The sequence below is a fragment of the Antechinus flavipes genome, chromosome 3, assembly GCF_016432865.1.
Source record: "Antechinus flavipes isolate AdamAnt ecotype Samford, QLD, Australia chromosome 3, AdamAnt_v2, whole genome shotgun sequence".
NCBI classification, from domain to species: Eukaryota; Metazoa; Chordata; class Mammalia; order Dasyuromorphia; family Dasyuridae; genus Antechinus; species Antechinus flavipes.
In genome coordinates, this window is record NC_067400.1 from 605,114,691 (window position 1) to 605,137,528 (window position 22,838).

Consider the following 22,838-nt stretch of genomic DNA (forward strand, 5'->3'; position numbering starts at 1 on the left):
AAAATGGGGATAGTAGTAGCCCCTTCCCCCGAGGTTTTTGTGATGATCAAATAAGCTAATAATTTGCAATCACTTAGCACAGGGCCTGGAACATAGGGAGTATTTGGTAAATGTTTGTTTCCTTTCTTCCTCAAGGAGCTTCTAATGAGGGAAAACAACATAAAAAAGACAAAGTGGAGGTGGGAAGAGATGAGGGTCCCAGTCTAGGGGACATGATACAGGAAGTCCTGATAAATGAGCAGCTGGTGGAGGAGCTGATCTGAGCATCCTCCTGAAAAAGGAGGATCTAGTTGGAAGCAGCCAATCAGAGGGAGAGACCAGAGGGGCAGTGCATGAGAAGTCCAGGGATGGAGTGAGCTTCCAGGACAAAGCTTCTGTAGCCTGATAAAGATTGCAGAGTTAGCGGGCAGCTGGGAGAGATAACATGTTTTATCTTTCAAGGAATCGGAAATGATTTTGTTATGTGGATAGGAAATACTTTGTTCTAACACTCTTTACTATGGCATTTTGTTCTAATGAGTCTTTTCTTTTTTTAATAATCTAAAAACAAACAGAATGGGTTCTTATATTTTGACCTATTTAAGTTAATGATGAAATGATGAAGATGTGGTCCATTGTTGAATGTTGCCTCTAAAGGCCTGCTTACTGTCTCTAATATCCTCATCAATGATACCCTTAATTGGTCTATTAAATATTTTGTTTTTATGGGAGAATATGGGAGAATAAATAAAAATAGGTCGATAGTTGATACTGTATTGATTGCCTTTTTTCCCGTTGCCTATGATATTTTCCCCTACTTTAAATATGTTGTTTCTCAGTGCTGCCGGGCCCTCCAATTTTATCACCTCTTGTTCAGATAATCCTCTATGCTCATTCAATCTCCTCTGACTGTTTTTCCCATTTTGGTTCTCTCTAGTGACATTTCTACCTCTTTCCTAAGTTCATTTGGGCCTGGGATGTTGAGTTCCAAGAGTGTAGGTTCCATTTTCCTTGATGGAAAAAACAGTTTGTTAAAATGACTTTTATAAATCTTTTCCATTTTTTTTTCTGTTTGTAGTTCTTCCATTTTCATCCTCGAATGCCCTTGGGGTGAGTTTCTTAGTTGGCCAAACTTTAAACTGCTTTTACCTTCTTCTGCTTCTCTCTGCTTTATGAGACAGTAGTAGTCATTATCATACAATGGGCCATGGGAGTGACATTTACATCGATTATAATAATCTTATTCAGAGGTTGAGCCAATATAAATCGGTTGCCACAACGAGAAGACCAAAAGAGTCTAAAAAGCACCTTAATCAACAAACGTCTTATTTAACTTGCCAGAAAGAAGGAGCTGGCTGCCAAAGACAACACTGCATTAGAATATTAACTTATTTATGAAATCGGAAAGCTGCCAGGATGGGTAGCCCGTTCCCACGATCGCTGCTACGGGAGAGGCCGGGACTGGTAGATCATTCAGGCTTGGGAGCTCCCGGGGGCTAAAGCCCACTGAGCGGCAGCTCTAAGGATGGAGCCAATATGGCGGATCTCCCAGAAGTCCCCTTCTAAGTGAAGGGTCCAGTGGCTGCCTAAGGAAAGGTGACCAGTTTCAGAGCAGAAAAAGAGCAGGTCAAATCTTCAGTGTCAGTCAGTGGGATGGTTAGTCTGAGTAAGAAAGGGAGACCTAATCCCCCCAAAATCTGAAAAACAATAATAATGAACAACAAATATACAGATAAATAAGACAATATAAATATATATTTATTAATTACATGTTATATATAATTAATAAATTATATTATATATAATATATAATAGTGTAATATGTAATATATGAAACAATTATAAGAGGAAAAGGTCATTAACAATGGGGAGACCAGAAAACACCTCTCATATAGAAGGGGGTACCCGAACTGTTTTTTTTTGAAAGTGCTAGAGATAAGAGGCAGACATTCCAGATATAAGTGTGGAGGCTGGAGATAAAATAACATGTTCAGGGAACTACTAACAGCCAATTTGATTAGAATGGAATATACCCAGGACTTCGGGGGGTGGGGGTGGAAAATGGTGGAATAGAGAAAGCATTCAGCTGAATTCTCCTGATTTTCTTTCCCGAGAAGCTTTAAAATAATTCCTAAAATTGAATTCTGGAGTGACAGAGTCAGCAAAAGGTCAGAATGAGTCATTTTTCCAGCCCAAAACAACCTAGGTGATTGGAAAGAGAAATCTGTGCCATGGAGAAGGAGCTGACCTGGAGTCCCTGTGGAGGAAACTCTAGTGGTGGGATCAGGCCGTGGTGACAGAAATAGCTGCACCTATGGGAGCTCTCAAGGGGGTCTGGCAATTGGTTGGGAAGATAGGGGACCCTTGTGCTAACATTGGATTCAACATCAGTCACTCTATTGTCTATACTCACTTCTGGTTCATAATTCAAATGTGGAGAAGAGAAAATGGAAGCCCTTAGAGTTTTCATCTGGGACACCGAGAACCAGTATCATTTCTGGGCCAGGAGCCCTGATGAGCAATATCCAGTGTAATCCCAAAAGGTTGGAGGCCCTTTCTGGATAAGGAGCAGAATGCAGATTAAGAGAGCAGTGACCACATTTCTCCCCAGATCGTATCACCTTGGAATCATGGGAAACTTCCAACTCCTCAGAATTAGCTCTCAAAACAGCAGTGTGTAGAAGCTTGAGACAGTGCCTCTCCCCTGCATTCCATGATCAGAGTCCAACATTAACATATCCAAATCAAGAAATAGGGTGGAAAAATAAGCAAACAGCAAAAAAAGAACTTAACCATAAAAAACTACCTTGGTAATGGGGAAGATCAATGCACAAATTCCGAAGAAAACAATGAAGTCAAAACAACTACAAGAAAAGCCTCAAAGGAAAAAAATGCAAATTGAACACAAGCCCAAAAAGAGTTCCTGGAAGAGCTAAAAAAAAAAAAAATTATTTTCAAATCAAATAAGTGTAAGCGGTAGAGGAAAAATTAAACTAAAAAGTTAAGTAAATAAATGAAAACAAAGGAAGAAAATAACAAAAAGACAATAATTTGGTAAGCTAGGCACAAAAATACTAAAGAAAATAAAACCAAAATTGGCCAAATGGAGAAAGAGATACAAAAATTTACTGATGAAAATAGCTCCTTAAAAATTGGCCAAATTGAGAGGGAGGAGTGAAAGGAATATATGTTCTCAGAAGAATAGAATTCATTAAAAATTAGAATTAGGCAAGTAAACATGCATGGAGGGGAATGTTAAGAAATAATATAGGAGGGGCAGTTAGCACAGTGGATAAAACACTGGTCCTGGAGTCAGGAGGACCTGAGTTCATTTGTGACCTTAGACAATTGACATTTACTGTCTACGTGATCCTGGGGAAATCACTTAACCCTGACTGTCTCACACAAAAAACAAAACAACAGAAAATAATACGGAAAAAGTAGATGGTAACCAAAGTGGGGCACAAAAGGAGCTTTAGTTGTAAACTCAGAATTTTCCTTTTTCTTTTAGAGACAAAAGGCAGCCGCTGCAGATTTTTGAATAGGAGTTAATGATATGACATCCACTATATGTAATATATATTTTATATATTATATTATATAATAAATATATGATAAATAATAAATATCATCCATTAGATTTTATATAATATTATATAATAATTAATAAATTATATTATATATAATATATAATAGTGTAATATGTAATATATGAAACAATTATAAGAGGAAAAGGTCATTAACAATGGGGAGACCAGAAAACACCTCTCATATAGAAGGGGGTACCCGAACTGTTTTTTTTGAAAGTGCTAGAGATAAGAGGCAGACATTCCAGATATAAGTGTGGAGGCTGGAGATAAAATAACATGTTCAGGGAACTACTAACAGCCAATTTGATTAGAATGGAACATACCCAGGACTTCGGGGGTGGTGGTGGAAAATGGTGGAATAGAGAAAGCATTCAGCTGAATTCTCCTGATTTTCTTTCCCGAGAAGCTTTAAAATAATTCCTAAAATTGAATTCTGGAGTGACAGAGTCAGCAAAAGGTCAGAATGAGTCATTTTCCAGCCCAAAACAACCTAGGTGATTGGAAAGAGAAATCTGTGCTGTGGAGAAGGAGCTGACCTGGAGTCCCTGTGGAGGAAACTCTAGTGGTGGGATCAGGCCGTGGTGACAGAAATAGCTGCACCTATGGGAGCTCTCAAGGGGGTCTGGCAATTGGTTGGGAAGATAGGGGACCCTTGTGCTAACATTGGATTCAACATCAGTCACTCTATTGTCTATACTCACTTCTGGTTCATAATTCAAATGTGGAGAAGAGAAAATGGAAGCCCTTAGAGTTTTCATCTGGGACACCGAGAACCAGTATCATTTCTGGGCCAGGAGCCCTGATGAGCAATATCCAGTGTAATCCCAAAAGGTTGGAGGCCCTTTCTGGATAAGGAGCAGAATGCAGATTAAGAGAGCAGTGACCACATTTCTCCCCAGATCGTATCACCTTGGAATCATGGGAAACTTCCAACTCCTCAGAATTAGCTCTCAAAACAGCAGTGTGCAGAAGCTTGAGACAGTGCCTCTCCCCTGCATTCCATGATCAGAGTCCAACATTAACATATCCAAATCAAGAAATAGGGTGGAAAAATAAGCAAACAGCAAAAAAAAGAACTTAACCATAAAAAACTACCTTGGTAATGGGGAAGATCAATGCACAAATTCCGAAGAAAACAATGAAGTCAAAACAACTACAAGAAAAGCCTCAAAGGAAAAAAATGCAAATTGAACACAAGCCCAAAAAGAGTTCCTGGAAGAGCTAAAAAAATTATTTTCAAATCAAATAAGTGGTAGAGGAAAAATTAAACTAAAAAGTTAAGTAAATAAATGAAAACAAAGGAAGAAAATAATAAAAGACAATAATTTGGTAAGCTAGGCACAAAAATACTAAAGAAAATAAAACCAAAATTGGCCAAATAGAGAAAGAGATACAAAAATTTACTGATGAAAATAGCTCCTTAAAAATTGGCCAAATTGAGAGGGAGGAGTGAAAGGAATATATGTTCTCAGAAGAATAGAATTCATTAAAAATTAGAATTAGGCAAGTAAACATGCATGGAGGGGAATGTTAAGAAATAATATAGGAGGGGCAGTTAGCACAGTGGATAAAACACTGGTCCTGGAGTCAGGAGGACCTGAGTTCATTTGTGACCTTAGACAATTGACATTTACTGTCTACGTGATCCTGGGGAAATCACTTAACCCTGACTGTCTCACACAAAAAACAAAACAACAGAAAATAATACGGAAAAAGTAGATGGTAACCAAAGTGGGGCACAAAAGGAGCTTTAGTTGTAAACTCAGAATTTTCCTTTTTCTTTTAGAGACAAAAGGCAGCCGCTGCAGATTTTTGAATAGGAGTTAATGATATGACATCCACTATATGTAATATATATTTTATATATTATATTATATAATAAATATATGATAAATAATAAATATCATCCATTAGATTTTATATAATATTATATAATAAATAATAGATATATATCATCCAATTGATTTATGAGGATGGACATTAGATCTTACCATTGTCCAATCCCATGTCATCGTTGATACAGAAGAACGAGGAGGACATGTGTTATACTCACTGACCCATGGACACGTCAGAGCACAGAGAAATTGGGGAATCACTCACTGCTATCACAAAAGAACCTGCACGGAGAGCCCGATTACTGTAAATGAACGGCCCTTTTGCTCACCCCCTTGACCTCCTGATTCCATTAAGATGTTCTTGGCTTGTGACTTCAGGTCATCCCAGTTCCCATCTCCTCCTGCTTCTCGGACTTGAGCATTTCCAAGAACCTCTGGTTTCTGTCTCAGTCTAATTTCTGATTCACTCCCTCTCTTGGCTTGTGGTTTAGACTAGAGCATAATACTCGGAGCACAACTTTGGAGTCTGAAGACCTGAGTTCAATTTCTGCCCCTCATTTTCTAGCCATGTGACATTGGGCCAGGGATCCAGCTTCTCTGGCCCTCCGTTTTTTCATCTGTATAACATGGCGGTCGTTGGGGGTTGATTAGAAAGACTTCATGGCCTTTTCTATTAAGAATCTGTGAATATTGTGATGATCTTTGCCTAAAAGGCTTGGTTAAAATAAAATTCCCTCACTCCCTCCTGAGGGATCATACCTTCATCTCTGCATTCACCATGTCTCAGACACATTAATTACTCAGGAAGTATTTGTCGGATGGATTTGAAATTCTCAAGTCCAGTCAACAAGCGCTTATTAAGCACCTACTGTATGCCAGGCATTGTGCTATGTGAGATACACACTATTTAGAGTCTGGGAAACACTTCAGAGTCATTTTACAGATGAATTTGTCCTTGGGGCTCAAAGAGAAGGGACTTAGTGGAACCCCGTTCTAATGCAGTTCATTATGGCATGGGTTTGGATATTCCCAGAAACGGAAGGCCAGCTGATAAAACACAGTATGATGGCAACAGACATTTCCTCAGTACAGCCCTGTAAGTTCACAAAATGCTTTATGAGAGTTATCTGGGCCCTGAGGGGTATTTCCCCCCATTTTACAGCTGAGAAAGTTGAGACTTAGGGGGTTAATGCTGATTTGCCTGTTAAATGGACAACAAATCGAAGGCATAGTTTGCACCTGGACCTTCCTGATTCCAACTAGAACTCTCTAGCTGCTAATATAGCACTCTCTTTCTTTCTTGTGACACTGTTAGTCTCTGATAAGGGTTTCGGTCCTGGTATTGGGCCAAACAAGGTAATGAGAGTTAGGGGACCTATGGAGCCCAAGTGAGAACTGTCTTCCCAGATGGACTTTGTGTGTTTTATGTGTAATAATAAGGAGAGAGACAGAAAAAGAGAGACAGAGAGACAGAGAGACAGAGAGAGACAGAGACAGAAACAGAGAGAGAGACAGAGAGACAGAGAGAGACAGAGAGAGACAGAGACAGAGACACAGACAGACAGACAGGGCAGGTCTCTGTCGCCCCGGCAGACATGTACTTGAGGATTTGGGCTAGCTCTTCCTGCACCAAAAGCCAGGCAGGATCTAGTCATCTGGCCTGAAATGACTCTTTGTTGACAGAATGAAAATCTTCCCAAAGGGCAGAGGTGGGATCTTCAGATGGGAGGGATTTCCCCACAAGGCTGGTCCCTTTATGCTGGGTGCCAGGGACACTGCCACTGCCCCAGGACCCCACGTGGCTCCTTAGTTCTGGGCTGGCTTCTGCCATCACCTGGAGGTTTGGGGAGGAGGCCTTGGGGCCTGGGAACCTGTCTGACGCAGTGTTTGCAAGACCTCCTCTCCCCACCACCAGTTCTTACTCTGGGTGCATTCAAGCCTGGGCCCTTTGGGTTGACCTCCTAGGTGTGATACCCCCGCCTCAGCCTTCCCCTCAGAACAATGGGTGCAGTCCAGCTGCTCCCTAGGAAAAGGGGCCGCGTCCCACCCGGAGCAGCTGGCGAGGCCCTCGAGGCCGGCCAGGAGGGAGTAGCAGCTTGCTTGGGGGGAGCCAAGTCCCCTGGACTCATTAAGCCGGAGGCATGCACTTCAGGGAGCCAGAGAATGCCTGTCTGACAAAAGCATTTCAGGCACTTAGGAGCAGCAGAGCACAGAGGGCTGATAACTTCCAGATGGGCTTTCTGTCGGCCCGGGAGAAGATACTGGGCTTGGGGGCCTGGGGCCTGCCCCGCTCCACCGGGGACCAACGTTTCTGTCCCCCCGGGCCCTGGATCTGAGTGAAGCCCCCATCCGGGACCCCAGGCCCCCTCCGCCCCCCCCAGACTGCCCTCTCCTGACCCTCTTAGTCAGGCCGTGGCCATGGGAAGAAGCAGTCCATCCAAACTCTGGGGGTGGTTTGTTGGTCCAAAGCTCTGCAAAGTTAAATTCCTCCCAACAAATCACAAAGGGGTGTTGAAATGGCTGTCAAAGGGTGACCAGCCAGCTGCCGGAGCTAAGCTGGGCTGGGGGCGGGAGGAGGGAGGAGAGCAATCTGCTTGAGCTTGGACCCAGCTTTCATTTTCAGCTGTAATGTGAATCTTAATGAAATGCCTAATAATAATTCCCCGGCGTCCACTGGGGCCGAACAATCAGCCATTCGATCAACAAACACATATTAGGCACCTACTGTGTGCCAGACGCTGTGGAAAAGGCAAAGACCAGTTCCCACTCAGAGAGTGCCCAGTCTTATAGACAAGCTAGGGGCGAGCCCTGGCCTGTTCCCACCTCTGGATTTGTTGGATTCCTCAGTAGGACGTAAGCCCCTCTGAGGGCAGGGTGATTTCGCTTTGCATCCCTGTTCCCGCAGTGTTGCGTTTAAGTCTTTGTTTAATAAATTCAACCAACATTCTTTTTTAATTAAAGCCTTTTATTTTCAAAACATACGCACGGATAATTTTCAACATTCGCCCTCACAAATCCTTGTGGTCCAAATTGTTTCCCTCCTTTCCCCGCCCCAGAAGGCAAATAACCCAATGTAGGGTAAACACGCGCAACTCTTCTATACGTAGTTCCACAATTATGACGCTGCCCAAGAAAAATCGGATCAAAAAGGAAAAAAAATGAGAAAGAAAACAAAAAGCGAGCAAATAACAACAAAAAAAGTGAAAATACAATGTTGTGATTCACACTCAGTTCCCACAATCCTCTCTCTGGAGGCTCTCTCCAGCACAAGACCATTGGAACTGGCCTGAATCATCTCATTGTTGAAAAGAGTCACGTCCGTCAGAATGGATCATTGTATAGTCTTGCTTCGGCTAACACTCAATAAACATTTATTAAGCTCCTTCTGTGTACCGGGCAGCTCTACTGGGTGCTGGCCATACAAAAGCACAAAAGCCGTCAGGGAGCTTACAGTCTCTGGGTTAAATGACTTCCAGTGGTCACCTAACTAGGAAGTATCTGATTTAAATTTGAGTGCTGTTCACTCAAACTACCCTTGGGATCATTGTAGGGTTCTGGTAAGAGCCTGTATGTGGTACTTTGGAAACCCTAACGTGCTATAGAAATGTTAGTGTGCGGGGAGTTCTTAGGAGCCCAGGTTCTGATGGGTAAACTTTTATTCTGCCCTCCAGGCCCACCAGCTACCTTTCCCTCCACGTCTAGCGCCCCCTCCATATGTTGTCTTTCCCCAATTTGTAAGCTCCTGGAAGACAGCATCCGTCTTATTTCCTTATTTTTTTACCCCCTGCATTTAGAACAATGTCTGGCATACAGGAAACATTTAATAACTGAATTTATTCTTTTACTCACAATCATCATCATCATCATCATTGATTATTTTTATAATTTAATTTTAACTTAATTAAAAAATTTATAATACAATATAATAATAAAAATATAAAATATCAAAATAGAAATAAAAATATAAAATAATAAATTAAATGAATGTATTATAAAATTAATTTTAATAATTAATAACAATTAATACCATGAGGGGTGAGGGTGCTAGTTGTAAAATGAATGAGTGCATGAATGAATGAGGCAAGCAAGGCGGTATATAATCTCTGTGCTCAGGGTCCCCAAGGTTAGGATTGGAGTTAGAAAACCAAACAAGAGGCAACGTGGGTAGAGAAGGTTGTCCGTTCAGCCCCGCTGCCTGCTTGGCTGCCATAGTTCTGTTCTCAGTCAGGGCACGGGGGCAGCTCCTGGGCTCCTCAGCCAAAGCCACGGGTGCTACTGCCCTGGCGGGGAGAAGGGCCTTGGAATGGGGTGGTATTGGACGGCCGGTGGGCCCGGGGCCGGATTTGGTAGCACAGGTGTGACCCCGGGCCACGCTCACTGACCCCCTCACTGGCAGCGGGTCTGGAACGGACCCCGCCGTGTTCCCGCTCCGGGCAGCCTGAGGCCTGAGCTCTGCCAGCGAGTGGGCTGGGAAAGCACCGGACCATTTTCTCCCTCCCCCCGAGAGGAGGCTGGAGCTGGACCTTTCTCTGAGACCCCGATTTCAGACTCTGCCGGGGCCCGGGGACCTCAGGTATAACCCTCTGTTTTCTGCGCAGCTGGCAACGCTTCTTCTCCAGCCTCGGAAGCCAAGTCCTCATCTCACGGGGGCCGGGCCAGCTTCTCACCCTATGTAACTCTCTAGGAATTCCCAGAAAATTCCCATCGTTAACCTCCGAAGGTCTGGCCTTGGGCTTGCATTCCAGTGGCCCTCGTAGAGATCACACAAAAGGGACTGGCTCCAACAAGACGGCCTTTGTCCCGGGGCTGTGGCACTGGGGGAGGAGACCCCTTGGGACCCTCTCGAGAGACTCGGCCTTTTCCATGAAATTCAAGCGAGACACCTTTCTGGGAAAACATACCACATCCTGGGGCGGCTTTAATGGGATTTCTGGGATTTCCCTGGACTTGTTCGTGGCTCACATTAGAGTGATGTTTGCAACATGAGATCTGAGAGTTAACTGGAAGGGACCTTCCATCCCTCTCATGTGATAGATGGAAAGACTGAGTCCCAGAGAAGGGAAGGGATTTGGACAAATGGAAAAGGGGGGGATCTAGGATTCAAACCCAGACCCTCCCAACTGCGCGACCTTGCTCGGGTGCAACTCTGGCAGCGATTCATACGCGTGAGACATGGCGAACAGGGCTGATTTTCCTTCTTTGCTCCATTTCCAATCTGTAGAACATCACCTTGGAAAAGACCCTTCAGTCTGCTCTATATTCAAAAGAGCTGTTGTTTGTCCTCCATTCTCGAAAAGGACCGGGACATCGGGGAGATGACGCTGTACAGGAGAATTGGGTCTGAGGGAGGGAGGACCCTGCAAAGTCACCAACCGCACGGTCTCCTCCAGAACCAATCGGGTCCAGTGGCCAGACGTAGATCAGGATGACTTTCTCACACCTGAAAGGGTCACTCGGCTTTTGCTCGAAAGCTTCCAGGGAAGGCGACCCTGTTTTTTCTCAAGGTTGCCCATTCTACTTTGGGATGGAAATAATTTGTGAGGTTGCTCTTTCTCTATGGAGCCAAAATCTGCTTCCCTACAACTCCCACCTCTGGGGTCAGCCCTCTGGGGTCAAGCAGGGCAAGGCTACCCTTTCCTCCCATGTGACAGCCTTCAAATGCTTGAGGACAGGCTCTGCCTCAAGCTCTGTGGCTGAAATTCACTGGCTTAGAACCTGTTTTGGGATCAACTGTATTGAGCAAGAGAGGATTATGATTTCTATTGTCTTTTGTTGAAAAAGGACAAATTCTGTCTAATATTCCAGCAGAGAGATGAAGAAAAAAAACAGAAGCAAATGGGGGAAAGGGGAGGCAGATGTGCAAACATAGGGGATGGTTGGGTAAGGAATACAGAACCATATTTATAAATGCCTCAGCACTTGTAATTGATACATTCCCAAGAAGTTTGCCTTTTTTGTAAATTGAGTCACATTTGACAGACAGGTAGGTAGTGCAGTAGATAGAATACCAGCCCTAAAGTCAGGAAGATCCGAGTTCAAATCTGACTTCAGACACTTAACACTTCCTGGCTGTGAGACCCTGGGCAAGTCACTTAACTCCAATTGCCTCAGGGGGGGAAAAAGTCCCATTTGAAATATCCAGAGTCTCTCTCTAGGAGCTTTTTATGATCTTTTAATTTGTACTGATGTCTTTTCATCACCTTCATCATCTCTAGCTTAATTTGTGCTGATATCTTTTGTTTTTCAACACCTTCATCTCCAGATACATCCTTCTCCTTCTGTTGGGACAGGATCCCTCGGAGCAACGTATTTTAAAAAGAAAAAAATAAAGATTTCAGTAAAGTCTAACAGCACATGCAACATTCACACACTCCACCTATGCCAAGAAAGGAAGGAAGCTTATTTTCTCCTTTCTTCTTAATTCAATTTCATTTTCAGTTCTGAATTCTTTCTCTTCCCTCCACCCCAGTGGAAAAGCAAGAAAAACAAAATTCATTTTATTTATTTATTTTTTTCTGCTGAGGCAATTGGGGTGAAGTGACTTGCCCAGGGTCACACAGCTAGAAGTGTTAAGTGTCTGAGATCAAATTTGAACTCAGGTCCTCCTGACTTCAGGGCTGGTGCTCTATCCACTGCGTCATCTGGCTGTCCCTTAATTTTTTAAATTCAATTTTATTTTCTTTCTCCTCTCTTCTTCAGAGGAGAATTTGGTCAAAATCATCACACACTACTCTGCTTTTCTTTTCTTTTTTTTTCATTTTTGTTTACACTGTTATCGTCATTATGGGTATCATTTTCCCGGATCTACTTTCTTTACTTTGCATCAGTTCATCAAAATCTTCTCATGCTTTTCAGTATTCTTCATATTTTAAGTGTGAAATAATATTTACAAAGGGGTCTCCCCAAACTGATATTACAGGGAGGGGCACAGACATCAATTTTTTCATTTTATAGATGAAGAATCTAAGGTTCAGAGAAGACCTTTGATTTGGCCACAGGGACACAGATTGCAAGAGTTGAGAGCAGAATTCAGTTAGAATCTTTTTTAATGTATGAAAATTTTTTTTTTTACATTTTCTTCAATTAGAATCTTTTTGCAAGTTCTATACTTCAATACTTAAATAGTTAAAGAGAGAGTTAAAGGCTCTTTATTTAGTGGGGAAAATGATCTTTCCTCTACACTTCTCCCCCTCCCCAGTGTCCCACTTATTGATTTTAAATATCAAAACATCAAAAAAAAAACCATCAAAAAAGATGTTATGGGCCAGAACTTGAAAGATTACATTTTAGAGAAGAATATTACGTCCAGATTTTCATGTACCTAAATGGGTTTGATGTTAGGAGATCTGTGTTCAGATTCATGTTCTATTATTTGCTATCTGTATGATCCTGAGCAGGTCACGTTCCTGTTTGGACCTCAGTTTCTTCATCTGAAAAATGGGGGGATTGTTCTAAGTGACTTTTGGGAAATGGTGTGATACATTGGAAAGGAAGCAATGGAGTCTGGATTCAAATTCTGCATGTCCTACTTATCATGTTGGGCGAATCATTTTTGCCAAATGAAGGCATTAGACTGGATGACTTTGGAAGTTTTTCTAGCTCATTTATCTATGAATCTCCAAGGTCCTTTCCCACTTTAAATCTATAATCCTGTTGGATTTTCTATAAGATAAGAAATATTTTGGCTGTATGTGAAATAAAAGGTAATTTCAGTGGGAGGAAGTATCAGCCAGTCAACCAGCACTTATTAAGTGCCTACTGTATGCCAGGCACACAACCACCTGGGGAGGAGGGAGGTAGGTGGGCAATGAATTAATGACAAGATTTGTGGCAGGTGCTGATAGGTCTGGATGAAGGAGCGGGGGAGATGCCAGCTGTAGGTTGGCAGTGATTGGTGCCAGTTTTGGGGAGATGGAGGCCCCTTGGAACACTGGGCACCATGCTAGGCGGGCAGTGCCCCCCGGTCAGGTCCGCAGCCCCAAGTCACGCTGACTCCTTTGCCTTCCGCAGACGTGAATGAGTGCCAAGCTGAGAACGGCGGCTGCGCGTCTCAGTGCTGCAACACCATCGGCAGCTTCTACTGCAAGTGCCCAGACGGCCAGAAGCTGCAGGAGGACGGGAAGGCCTGTGGAGGTAGGACTCTGCCGTCCACCTGCTCCAAGGAGGGTCTCGGCTCTCTGAGGGCGGGACCTGCTTCTTCTTGTCGGCTCCGTAGCCCCCGGCACAGCGCCAAGGACCAGCTGCTTAATGAACCCTAATTAAGATAAATGTCCCGGGAGACTATCTGGCTTAGGAGGTTCTAATACTCTGGGAATCTTGTTCAGTCCCGTCCGACTCTCCGGGACCCCATTTGGGGTTTTCTCGGCAGAGATACTGGAGTAGTTAACCACTTCCTTCTCCAACCCATTTTACAGAGGAGGAAATTGAGGCACACATAGTAAATTTCTGAGGCTGGATTTGAACTAGGTCGTACTGACTGCAGCCTTACGGCTCTAGCTGCTGTCCCACCTGGGAACGTCATGTAGATATAGAACTATCTCTATAGATAAGAAATAAAAACACTGAATAATTAAGTTTAGGAAACCCCAGACTCTTCTCACAGAAGCCACTGGCTCCTTCTGCTCCTATAGACCAAACTACATGCCCCTCCTCCCTGCCTCAGTTTCCCCCTCTGGAAAATAGGGGCAATGGTGCTTAAGGTCTCCCCCTCCTCCTCACGGAGACACTGTGAACCTAAGTGAAATTGGGCAGCAGGGAAGGCTGGAAACAGGAGCTGGGTCATGGAAGGGCTACTGTTTAAAGATCGATCTCACCTTTTCTCTGCCAACTGTCCCGGGAGCCAGGTGGCACAGAGCTCCGAGCAGGGGCCGTGGGGAAGGACCGGGGACGCCCCTGCCAAGGGAGGCGGACGCCTCCGGCTGGCTGATCTCAAGTCCAGACTCCAACGAGAGAGCCCTAAATCAGCCAACACCTTCGTGTTTAAAAATAAAAAGAGACGTAAAAGACACGGGGACGGGGGGCCGAGGGCCAGAGGAAACCCTGGGCTGAAATCGAGCTGAACGGAGGATTTGTGGCCGCTGGGTATTTTATTTATGGGGAAGGTGACGGATAGAGAGGGCTGTTGTGGCCCTGGGGATGGCCTGGGTGTGAATCCTGCCTTTGGTTATGGAAGTCACACCATCTGTCCCAGCCTCGGTTTCTCCTTCTGGAAAAGGGGGTAGTCATACTGTCATACTTCCTCCACAGAACTGTGAGACTTCGCTGTCTGTTACTTTGTAAACGTTTTGTTGTTTTTCATTTGTGTCCAATTCTTCGTGATCCCATTTGGGATTTTCTCGGCAAAGATACTGTATTCCCTTTCCCGGCTTATTAAGTGTCAGCTGTGTTTTAGAGACCTCTGTTTGCCTCAGCTGTAAAACAGGGATAATAACAGCACCCGCCTTCCAGGATTGTGTGAGGATCAAATGAGGTATGTTTTGTAAAGTGCTTAGTACCTAATAAGCGCTTAATAAATGTTAGTTATTATTTGTATTATACAATTATGTGCAAAATCAATAGTCAATCAGCAAACATTTATTAAATGCCCACTCTGTGGCAAGCACTGTGTTTGGCGCTGGGGATACAAAAACAAAAGTCAAACAAGTCCTGCCCTCGAGGAACTGACCATCTCACTATGGGAGAGAATGCATTCATAGGTAGGTCACATTAAAGGTACTCTGAAGACCGAGTTCCACTGTCCAGTCTCTCTTTACATAAGCATATGAAAATGAATACAAGGTGATTTTGGGAGGATGGCCCTACCATCCTGAGACGGAGGGGTGTGAAAGGTGGCACATGGGCCAAATCTTGAAGAAAATTAGTATTTCTAAGACATCCCAAACCTCTCTAGGTGATAGATCCAGTCCCCAGCATATACATTTGCCTTCCCCCTCACAATATACAATCCTTCTTAATGGTCATACCTTTCACTCCCTCAGATCCCTTCTATATCCTCCCATGTCCCCTGCTTATATTTCCCTTATAGTATGTTCTCTCTGTCTCTCTCTCTTTCTTTGTCTCTGTCTCTTTCTTTGATTCTCTGTCTCTCTTTCTTTGTTTCTCTATCTCTCTGTCTGTCTCTGTCTCTCTCTCTCTGTGTCTCTCTGTGTCTCTCTCTTCCTCCCTCCCTTCCTCCCTCTCTCTTTTCTCTCTCTCTGTCTCTCTCTCTCTTTCTTTGTCTCTCTGTCTTTCTCTCTTTCTTTGATTCTCTGTCTCTCTTTCTTTGTCTCTCTGTCTTTCTCTCTTTCTTTGTGTCTCTGTCTCTCTTTCTTTGTCTCTCTATCTCTCTCTCTCTCTCTCTCTCTATATATATATATATATATATACATATATATATATACACACACACATATATATACACACACACACATACACACACACACACACACACACACACACATATATATATATATCTTCTATTCTGTGTCCCCCTCATATTCTCTATGACATCCCACCGTGAGTACACTTCCATATAGACACAAACATACTTGTGTTTAGAGTGTGATTTAACTGAAGGGAACTGGAAATCCCCAGGCGTTTTGTGGCAATTATATCTTCAATTATCTGTGCAATCTTGGACACTTCATCCTCCTTTTACAAAAAATGTTTGCAATTTCCCTGTTGTAAAACAGGGAATGGGGTTTTAAACTTGATGGTCACCAAAGTCTTTCATCCCTGAAGTGGAACGATTCTACAAATGCCCTCAGATGGTCCCCAATTGTCAGATGGGATGGTACATCCCTGTCATTCTTATTTCCAGTGAGTTGAGACTGAGATCTCGGAGCTACAATGGGCTATACTGGGTGTTTGCATTAATTAAGTTGGGTATTAAAATGGCAAAGCCTCAAAAGAATGGTGTCATATTGGAAAAAGAGCAGGTCAAAGCTCCCATGCTGGTCAGATTGGGACTAGACCCATGAGTTGCCCCTATACTTCCCACCTGAGAGAGATTAAGAAAATTTAGTAGCTTAAAAATGAATGAATTATAGAATTTGAGAATTAGAAGGAACCTCCACCACTATCTAGTTCACCCTATAAATGAAGAAGTCACCATTATAATACCTGACAAGTGATCGACTGGCCTCTACTTGAAGACTTCTATGGAGGGGAACCCAACACTCTCAAAGCCTCCCATGCCATTTTGGGTCAGCCCCTTTCTTTTTTAAGACATTTTAGGAAGCTTGAGTTAGTCTTTTTCTCCAATCTCCCCAATTAGAATAAACTAGGGGTGCCATAGTGAATAGAGTGCTGAACCTAGGATCAGGAAAACTCATCTTCTTGAGTTTAAATCTAGCTTCAGACACTAGCTGTGTGACCCTGGGCAAGAGGGCTCCAAGACCTGCCCACCTGCCCAAATGGACATAATATGACTTTCTTCAAGTCCCAGCTTCAAATCCATCCATCTTCAGGAAGCATATGTTAATTCCAGCGCCTTCCTTCTAGCCAATATCTTCAATTCATGTTTATTTGCATGTCATTGCCTCCATTAGATTATAAACTCCTTGAGAACATGGACTTGTTTTTTACATTTTTTTTAATTTCCAGCAATACCCCAGTATATGTGGTACACACAGCAGGTGCTTAATAAATGCTTATTTCTTTCCTTTCTTTTTATACCCAGTGCTTTGCACAGTACTTGGCACACGGTAGGAGCTTAATCAATGTTTACTGGTGATGACTTGTGTTTAGTCATTTCAGTCATATTCAGCTCTTCGTGACCCCATTTGGTATTTTCCTGGCTAGGATACTGGCGTATCCTTTCCTTTCCTTTGCCATTTCCTTCTCCAGCTTATTTGACAGATGAGGAAACTGAGGCAAGCAGGGCTAAGTGACTACTCAGGATCACACAGCTAGTAAGTGTCTGAGGCTGAATTTGAACCCAGGAAGATGAGTCTGACCCTAGCCCAGTGCTCTGGGCACTATGGCGCTCCCTGATCAATGATGGTAAATCCAACCATAGGATCATGGAATCATAGATTTTAGGCCAGGAGTGACCTCAGTGGCTGTCTTGTCCAGCTCACTTCTTTTGTCAGATGAAGAATCTGCACCTTGGAGAGGCTGACCCGACTGTGCTCTTACAGCTGGTAAGCAGCAGAGGTTTAAAAACAGGTGTTCCTGACTCCTAGGCTAGCCATCTGTCTACCAAGAAATAATGATTTTCTGACAATTAGCCTTTGCCTTCTCTTCATCCTCTTGGTTTTTTGGTGGCACCCTGTTTCTGAGCAAAGGGCATTCATTGAGCTCCTGCTGTAGGATGCAGCTAATTGACTCAGTGCCATCATGAAGACTTGAGTTCAAATTCATCCTCAGAAACTTACTGTCTGCCTCAGTTTCCTTATCTGTAAAATGAGCTGGAGAAGGAAATAGTCAACTACTCCAGTATCTCTGCCAAGAAAACCCCAAATGGGCACAAAAAGTCGGACATGACCGAGAAGAACTGAACAAAAAAAGGCATTTAATAAGTGTTTGTTGCCCAATTCTGCCCAGGTTTGCCCACATCTAGAGTTTTGTGTTCAGTTCTACATTTAATATGTTAGTGGGATCCATCATGACCCATCATGGGATTAAACTTATGTTTGCGATTTTTCCTCCTGGGATATGGCTTGAACTCTCATTGGGAAACTAGAGACCCCTAAAGTTAAGTCAGATTTAGATATCCAGATATCATAGACCCCACAGAATCTTAAATAAACAATAGTAGTGCAGAATCAGCAAAAGCAGTAAATTCAAACAAAAAAGCAAATGAAAAGCATTAGAAAAGCTCAGCAATTATTCCCAGATTGAATCCATTCAATTGCATAGCCTTGAGGAAAACTGATGCCCCCCTCAAACAGATTCTCTCCTGCAAATTGGAAAAACAAAAGCCATTGTGAGCCATCCATCCCTCTAGCTCTTGGTCATCACTTGACCCTCTGTTTGTGCTTCTCTATATACCAACAGAAGACAGTAGCTATCCACAGCAATATTGCTTCATTTCCTAGAGATAGCTTCCCCAGTGCCAATCAATGCACACCAGCCTCTTCCCCACTCTTCAATTATATATATATAATTTTATTTTTTCCAATTACATGTAAAGACAATTTTCAACATTTATTTTTTACGTGTGAGACAATTGGGTTTAAGTGACTTGCCCATAGTCACACAGCTAGTAACTGTTAAGTGTCTGAAGCTGGATTTGAACTCAGATACTTCTGATTCCAGGGCCTGTGCGCTCTCCACTATGCCATCTAGCTGCCCTTCAACATTCATTTTATTTTTCTCTTTTTTTTTCAAATTTTTTTATTTTGAAAAAAATTTCTTTACAACATTATCCCTTGTACCACTTCTTTTCCAACTTTTTCCTTCCCTTCTTCCACCCCCTCCCCTAGATGGCAATCAGTCCTATTCATGTTAAATATCAACATTCATTTTTAATAAGATTTTGAGTTCCAAATTTTTCTTTTTCCCTCCCCACGACAACAAGCAATCTGATATAGGCTATCCATGTGCAAAATGTATTTCCACATTAGTCATGTTGTGAAAGAAGAAACAGACCAAAAGGAAAAAAAAAACACAAAAAACCCCAAAGAAAGTGATAATAGGATGCTTCAATCTGCTCTCAGACGCTGTAGTTCTTTGTCTGAATGTGGACAGCATTTTCCACTGTGACTCTTGGGATTGTTGTGAGTCATTGTATTGCTGAGGAGAGCTAAGTCGATCCTAGTTGATCATTGCGCAGTATTACTGCTACTGTGTACAATATCATTCTGGTTCTGCTCACTTAGCATCAGTTCATGTAAGTCTTTCTAGGTTTCTCTGAAACCCACCTGCTCATCATTTCCTACAGCAAATAATATTTCATTATAATCACACATTACAACTTGTTTGGCGATTTCCCAATGGATGGTTTTCTGTCAAGTCCCAATTCTTTGCCACTGCAGAAAGAGCTGCTATAAACGTTTTGTAGCTCTTTTCTCTCCCCCTTTTTTATTATCTGTCTGGGTTGCAGATCTAGTGGAGGTGTTGCCGGATTGAAGGGTAAGTATGGTTTTCCAGCCCTTTGGAGTAGAGTTCCAATTTGCTCTCCGGAACGTTACCTCTCCACTCTGGGCAGGGCAGCACCCCCCAGTCCCTTGGTTTAGTTTTCTTATATGGGTTTCTCTTCTCCTCCCAAGAATTTTGCCTCTTCCCTATGACAGTTTCTTCTTTATCCCACATGCCAGCCTTCTGGGTAATAGAGACTTGTTTGAATGGACACCATCACATATGATTATCCAATCAATCGATAATCATTTATTAAGCATCAACGGGGTGACAGACATGGTGTGCTAAGTTCCATTAGGGCATCTCTAAAAGGAAAGCATCCAACATGGGTATGGAGACCACATCATGCAAGGATCCGTGGGAAGAACTGATGTTTCACCTGTAGAAGAGACAGCGTAAGGCGGGATATAATAGGTGACTTGGAATATTTGAAAGAGTATCATGGAAGGGGAGCTAGGCTTGTTTTTGGCTTGATTACTTCCCTGTTTCTAGTCAAGGAGCTGCTGCCATCTTTTCAATCTCGTGGGTTCTAAACCAGATTCATTCTCAGTTTCTTCCTCACAGCAGTTTCCCAAACCTGCCATTTCTCTCCACCTTCACACTTTGATTAATGCCCTCATCATCTCTTGCCTGGAAACTGGAATAGTCTCCCAATTGTTCTTCCTGCCACAAGTCTCTCTCTGTGTCTCTCTGTCTGTCTCTCTCTCCTCTCTCTCTCTGTCTCTCTCTCTCTTTTCTCTCTGTCTCTCTCTGTCTCTGTCTCTCTGTCTCTCTGTCTGTCTCTCTCTGTCTCTCTCTGTCTCTGTCTCTCTCTGTCTCTCTCTCTCTCTATCTCTGTCTCTCTGTCTCTCTCTCTCTCTGTCTCTCTCTCTCTCTCTCTTTTCTCTCTCTCTCTCTCTCTCTTCTCTCTCTCTCTCTGTCTCTCTCTCTCTCTCTCTCTCTCTCTCTCTCTCTCTCTCTCTGTTTCTCTCTCTTTTTTGCTAATTCATCCTTCACACAGTCATCAAAGTGACTTTTTCCTAAAGTGAAGGTCTGAGAAGGTCACCTTCATACTCAGTAAGCAGCCATATGGTCCAGTAGATAGAGCACTGGGTCTGGAGTCAGGGAGATCTGAGTTCAAATTCAACCTCAGGCAACTGAAAAACTGTGTGATCCTAGGCAAGTCACTTAAGCTCTATTTATCACAGTTTCCTCATCTGTAAAATGGGAATAATAATAATAGCATCTACTTCCCAAGGTTGTTATAAGGATCAAATGAAATGCTGATTGTAAAATGATTAGCACGGTACATAGCAGACAGTAAGCTCTATATAAGAGTTAACTACTATCATCATCATCATTATCATCATCATAGTGCTGGGCCTGGAATTGGGAAGACCTGAATTCAAATTCAGCCACTTATTAGCTATATGACCCTAGGCAAGTCACTTCACTGTTTGCCTCAGTTTCCCCATCTGTAAAATGAGCTGGGGAAGGAAACGGCGAACCATTCCAATATCTTCCCCCAAAAAACCCCAAATAGGGTCATGAAGAGTCAGACATGATTGAAAATGACTGAACAACACGTGCCAGGCTCTGTGCTAAACATTTTATTCATATCTTATTTGATCGTCACAAAAATTCTGGGGGTTTTATTATCCCCATTTTACAGTTGAGAGATTAAAGCGACTCACCTGCCCCTCCCCCAGTTTGCGTCTGAGCTCGGATCTGGACCTCAGACCTTCGCCACCTCCTGCCTCTGAGGGTCCCGGGGATCCCTAATTTAACTCATACCTGGTAGCTGCAGACAAGGAAAGAACAAGACTGGAAGAAACGGGGAAGCCTGGAGGGGGTTCAGGCCCACAGAGAAAGAGCTCTCTGAGACGCAGAGTCAGAGACGTCTCTCCCTCACCCTCCGTCGCATCAGTCATCAAGTTCTCCCTCCTGGCCCTCCCCCAAAGCCGACCCAGCCTGAACAAACATCTCTCTCCGGCCAGAGTTGCTTTTGACCCACTGGGGGATTGTTGGAGCCCGGCCAGACGCTGCCACGAGGGCGTCGGTGATTTCCCCTTTTCCTTTCCCACCGGCCGCTGCCTTGGAATAGGAGGTAATCACTATGGAGGGAGTCTCATCGAGATGAATCGAAATCCAAATCCACCGACATGATCTTTGCAGGTTGGAGAGGCCGGGTCCGTTAGTCAGGGGCCGAACAAATACGCCCGGCATTCAGCTCGGCTCTAGTCGGGAGGCTGGCAAACCTTAGCTTCGGAGGCTGCAGGGAGGAATGATTTTGGCTCACACGTACAGTGTGATTTAAAGTTTCAAAAGCTTATTTCTCATTTGTTACCTAAAAACCCCGGGGAGGTGGGTGCTACCATTGTGCCCATTTTCTTGGAGATAACAAAAATCCTAAAAGGGAAACTGAGGCTCAGAGAGACTCCTAGTGAGCATCTGCAGCAGGACCAGTTTTCCTAAGTCCTGTTTCTTCCAGAATACCACATTGTCTCTCAGAAGGATTTGTTTGTTTGTTTTTTTGGCTGAGGCAATTGGGGTTAAGTGACTTGCCCAGGGTCACACAGCCAGGAAGTGTTAAGTGTTTGAGGCCAGATTTGAACTCAGGTCCTCCTGACTGCAGGGCCGATGCTCTATCCACTGCGCCACTAAGTTGCCCCCCAAAAGAATTTTCTCTGTTAAAGATTATTTATCCCATGTTGTGAAGCCACTGGACTGTGAGCTCTTTGAGAGAAGGGACTTTTTTGGGTCGAGGAAACTTTGTATGCTAAAATTTGGCTTTGAACACTTTCTAGCTATGTGACCCAGCACAAGCCACTTAACCTGGCTGCCTCAGTTTCTCCAGCTGTAAAATGGGGTAATAAGTCACTTGACCCTCAGTTTCTCCAGCTGTAAAATGGGGAAATGACAGCATCCACCTGTCAAAGTTGTGGAAATCAAATGAGATGGAGTGTTTGGTACATAGTAGGTGCTTAATAAATGATTGCTTCTGTTATTAAGGGAGGAAAAATGTCTTGCCTGATATTCCTGGTATTTTTGATGCTCTCCTCCCTTCTCCTTGCATCTCCCTGCTTTCATGGATCAATGACCCTCTCCCCCTCTGCCGGGGCTCCCCCCTCCCCAGTTCTCCACTCGTGTTTGGAATGGCCCGGGCTCAGAGACACAACATGGCGAGAAGGTTAGGCGTCCCTGGGAGCCAAGAGCCGGCTCTGTTTTCTCTGACGGGGTTCCAAGCCCGGCCCCAGCCTTTGCCGGCATCGCAGGAGCGAGCCGGCCTTCTGGGGCCGCTGGAGAAGGCTTGATACGATACCAAGATGTGAGAAGGAGGAAAATGTGGGCCTGCTCAGTCACCGGTCTGGGAGAGAGGCGGAGGCCGGCTTTA

General features: G+C 43.6%; 1 protein-coding gene across 1 annotated transcript in view; it reads left to right on the plus strand.

Moving 5' to 3' along the window:
* The window catches only part of MEGF6 (multiple EGF like domains 6), a 388,067-nt gene that overhangs the window by 180,410 nt on the left and 184,819 nt on the right, over window positions 1–22,838 (plus strand). The window contains exon 5 of the mRNA XM_051988745.1: window positions 13,415–13,537. Within this exon, the coding sequence (XP_051844705.1) occupies window positions 13,415–13,537 (123 nt within the window). The remainder of the gene's footprint in view (window positions 1–13,414; window positions 13,538–22,838) is intronic.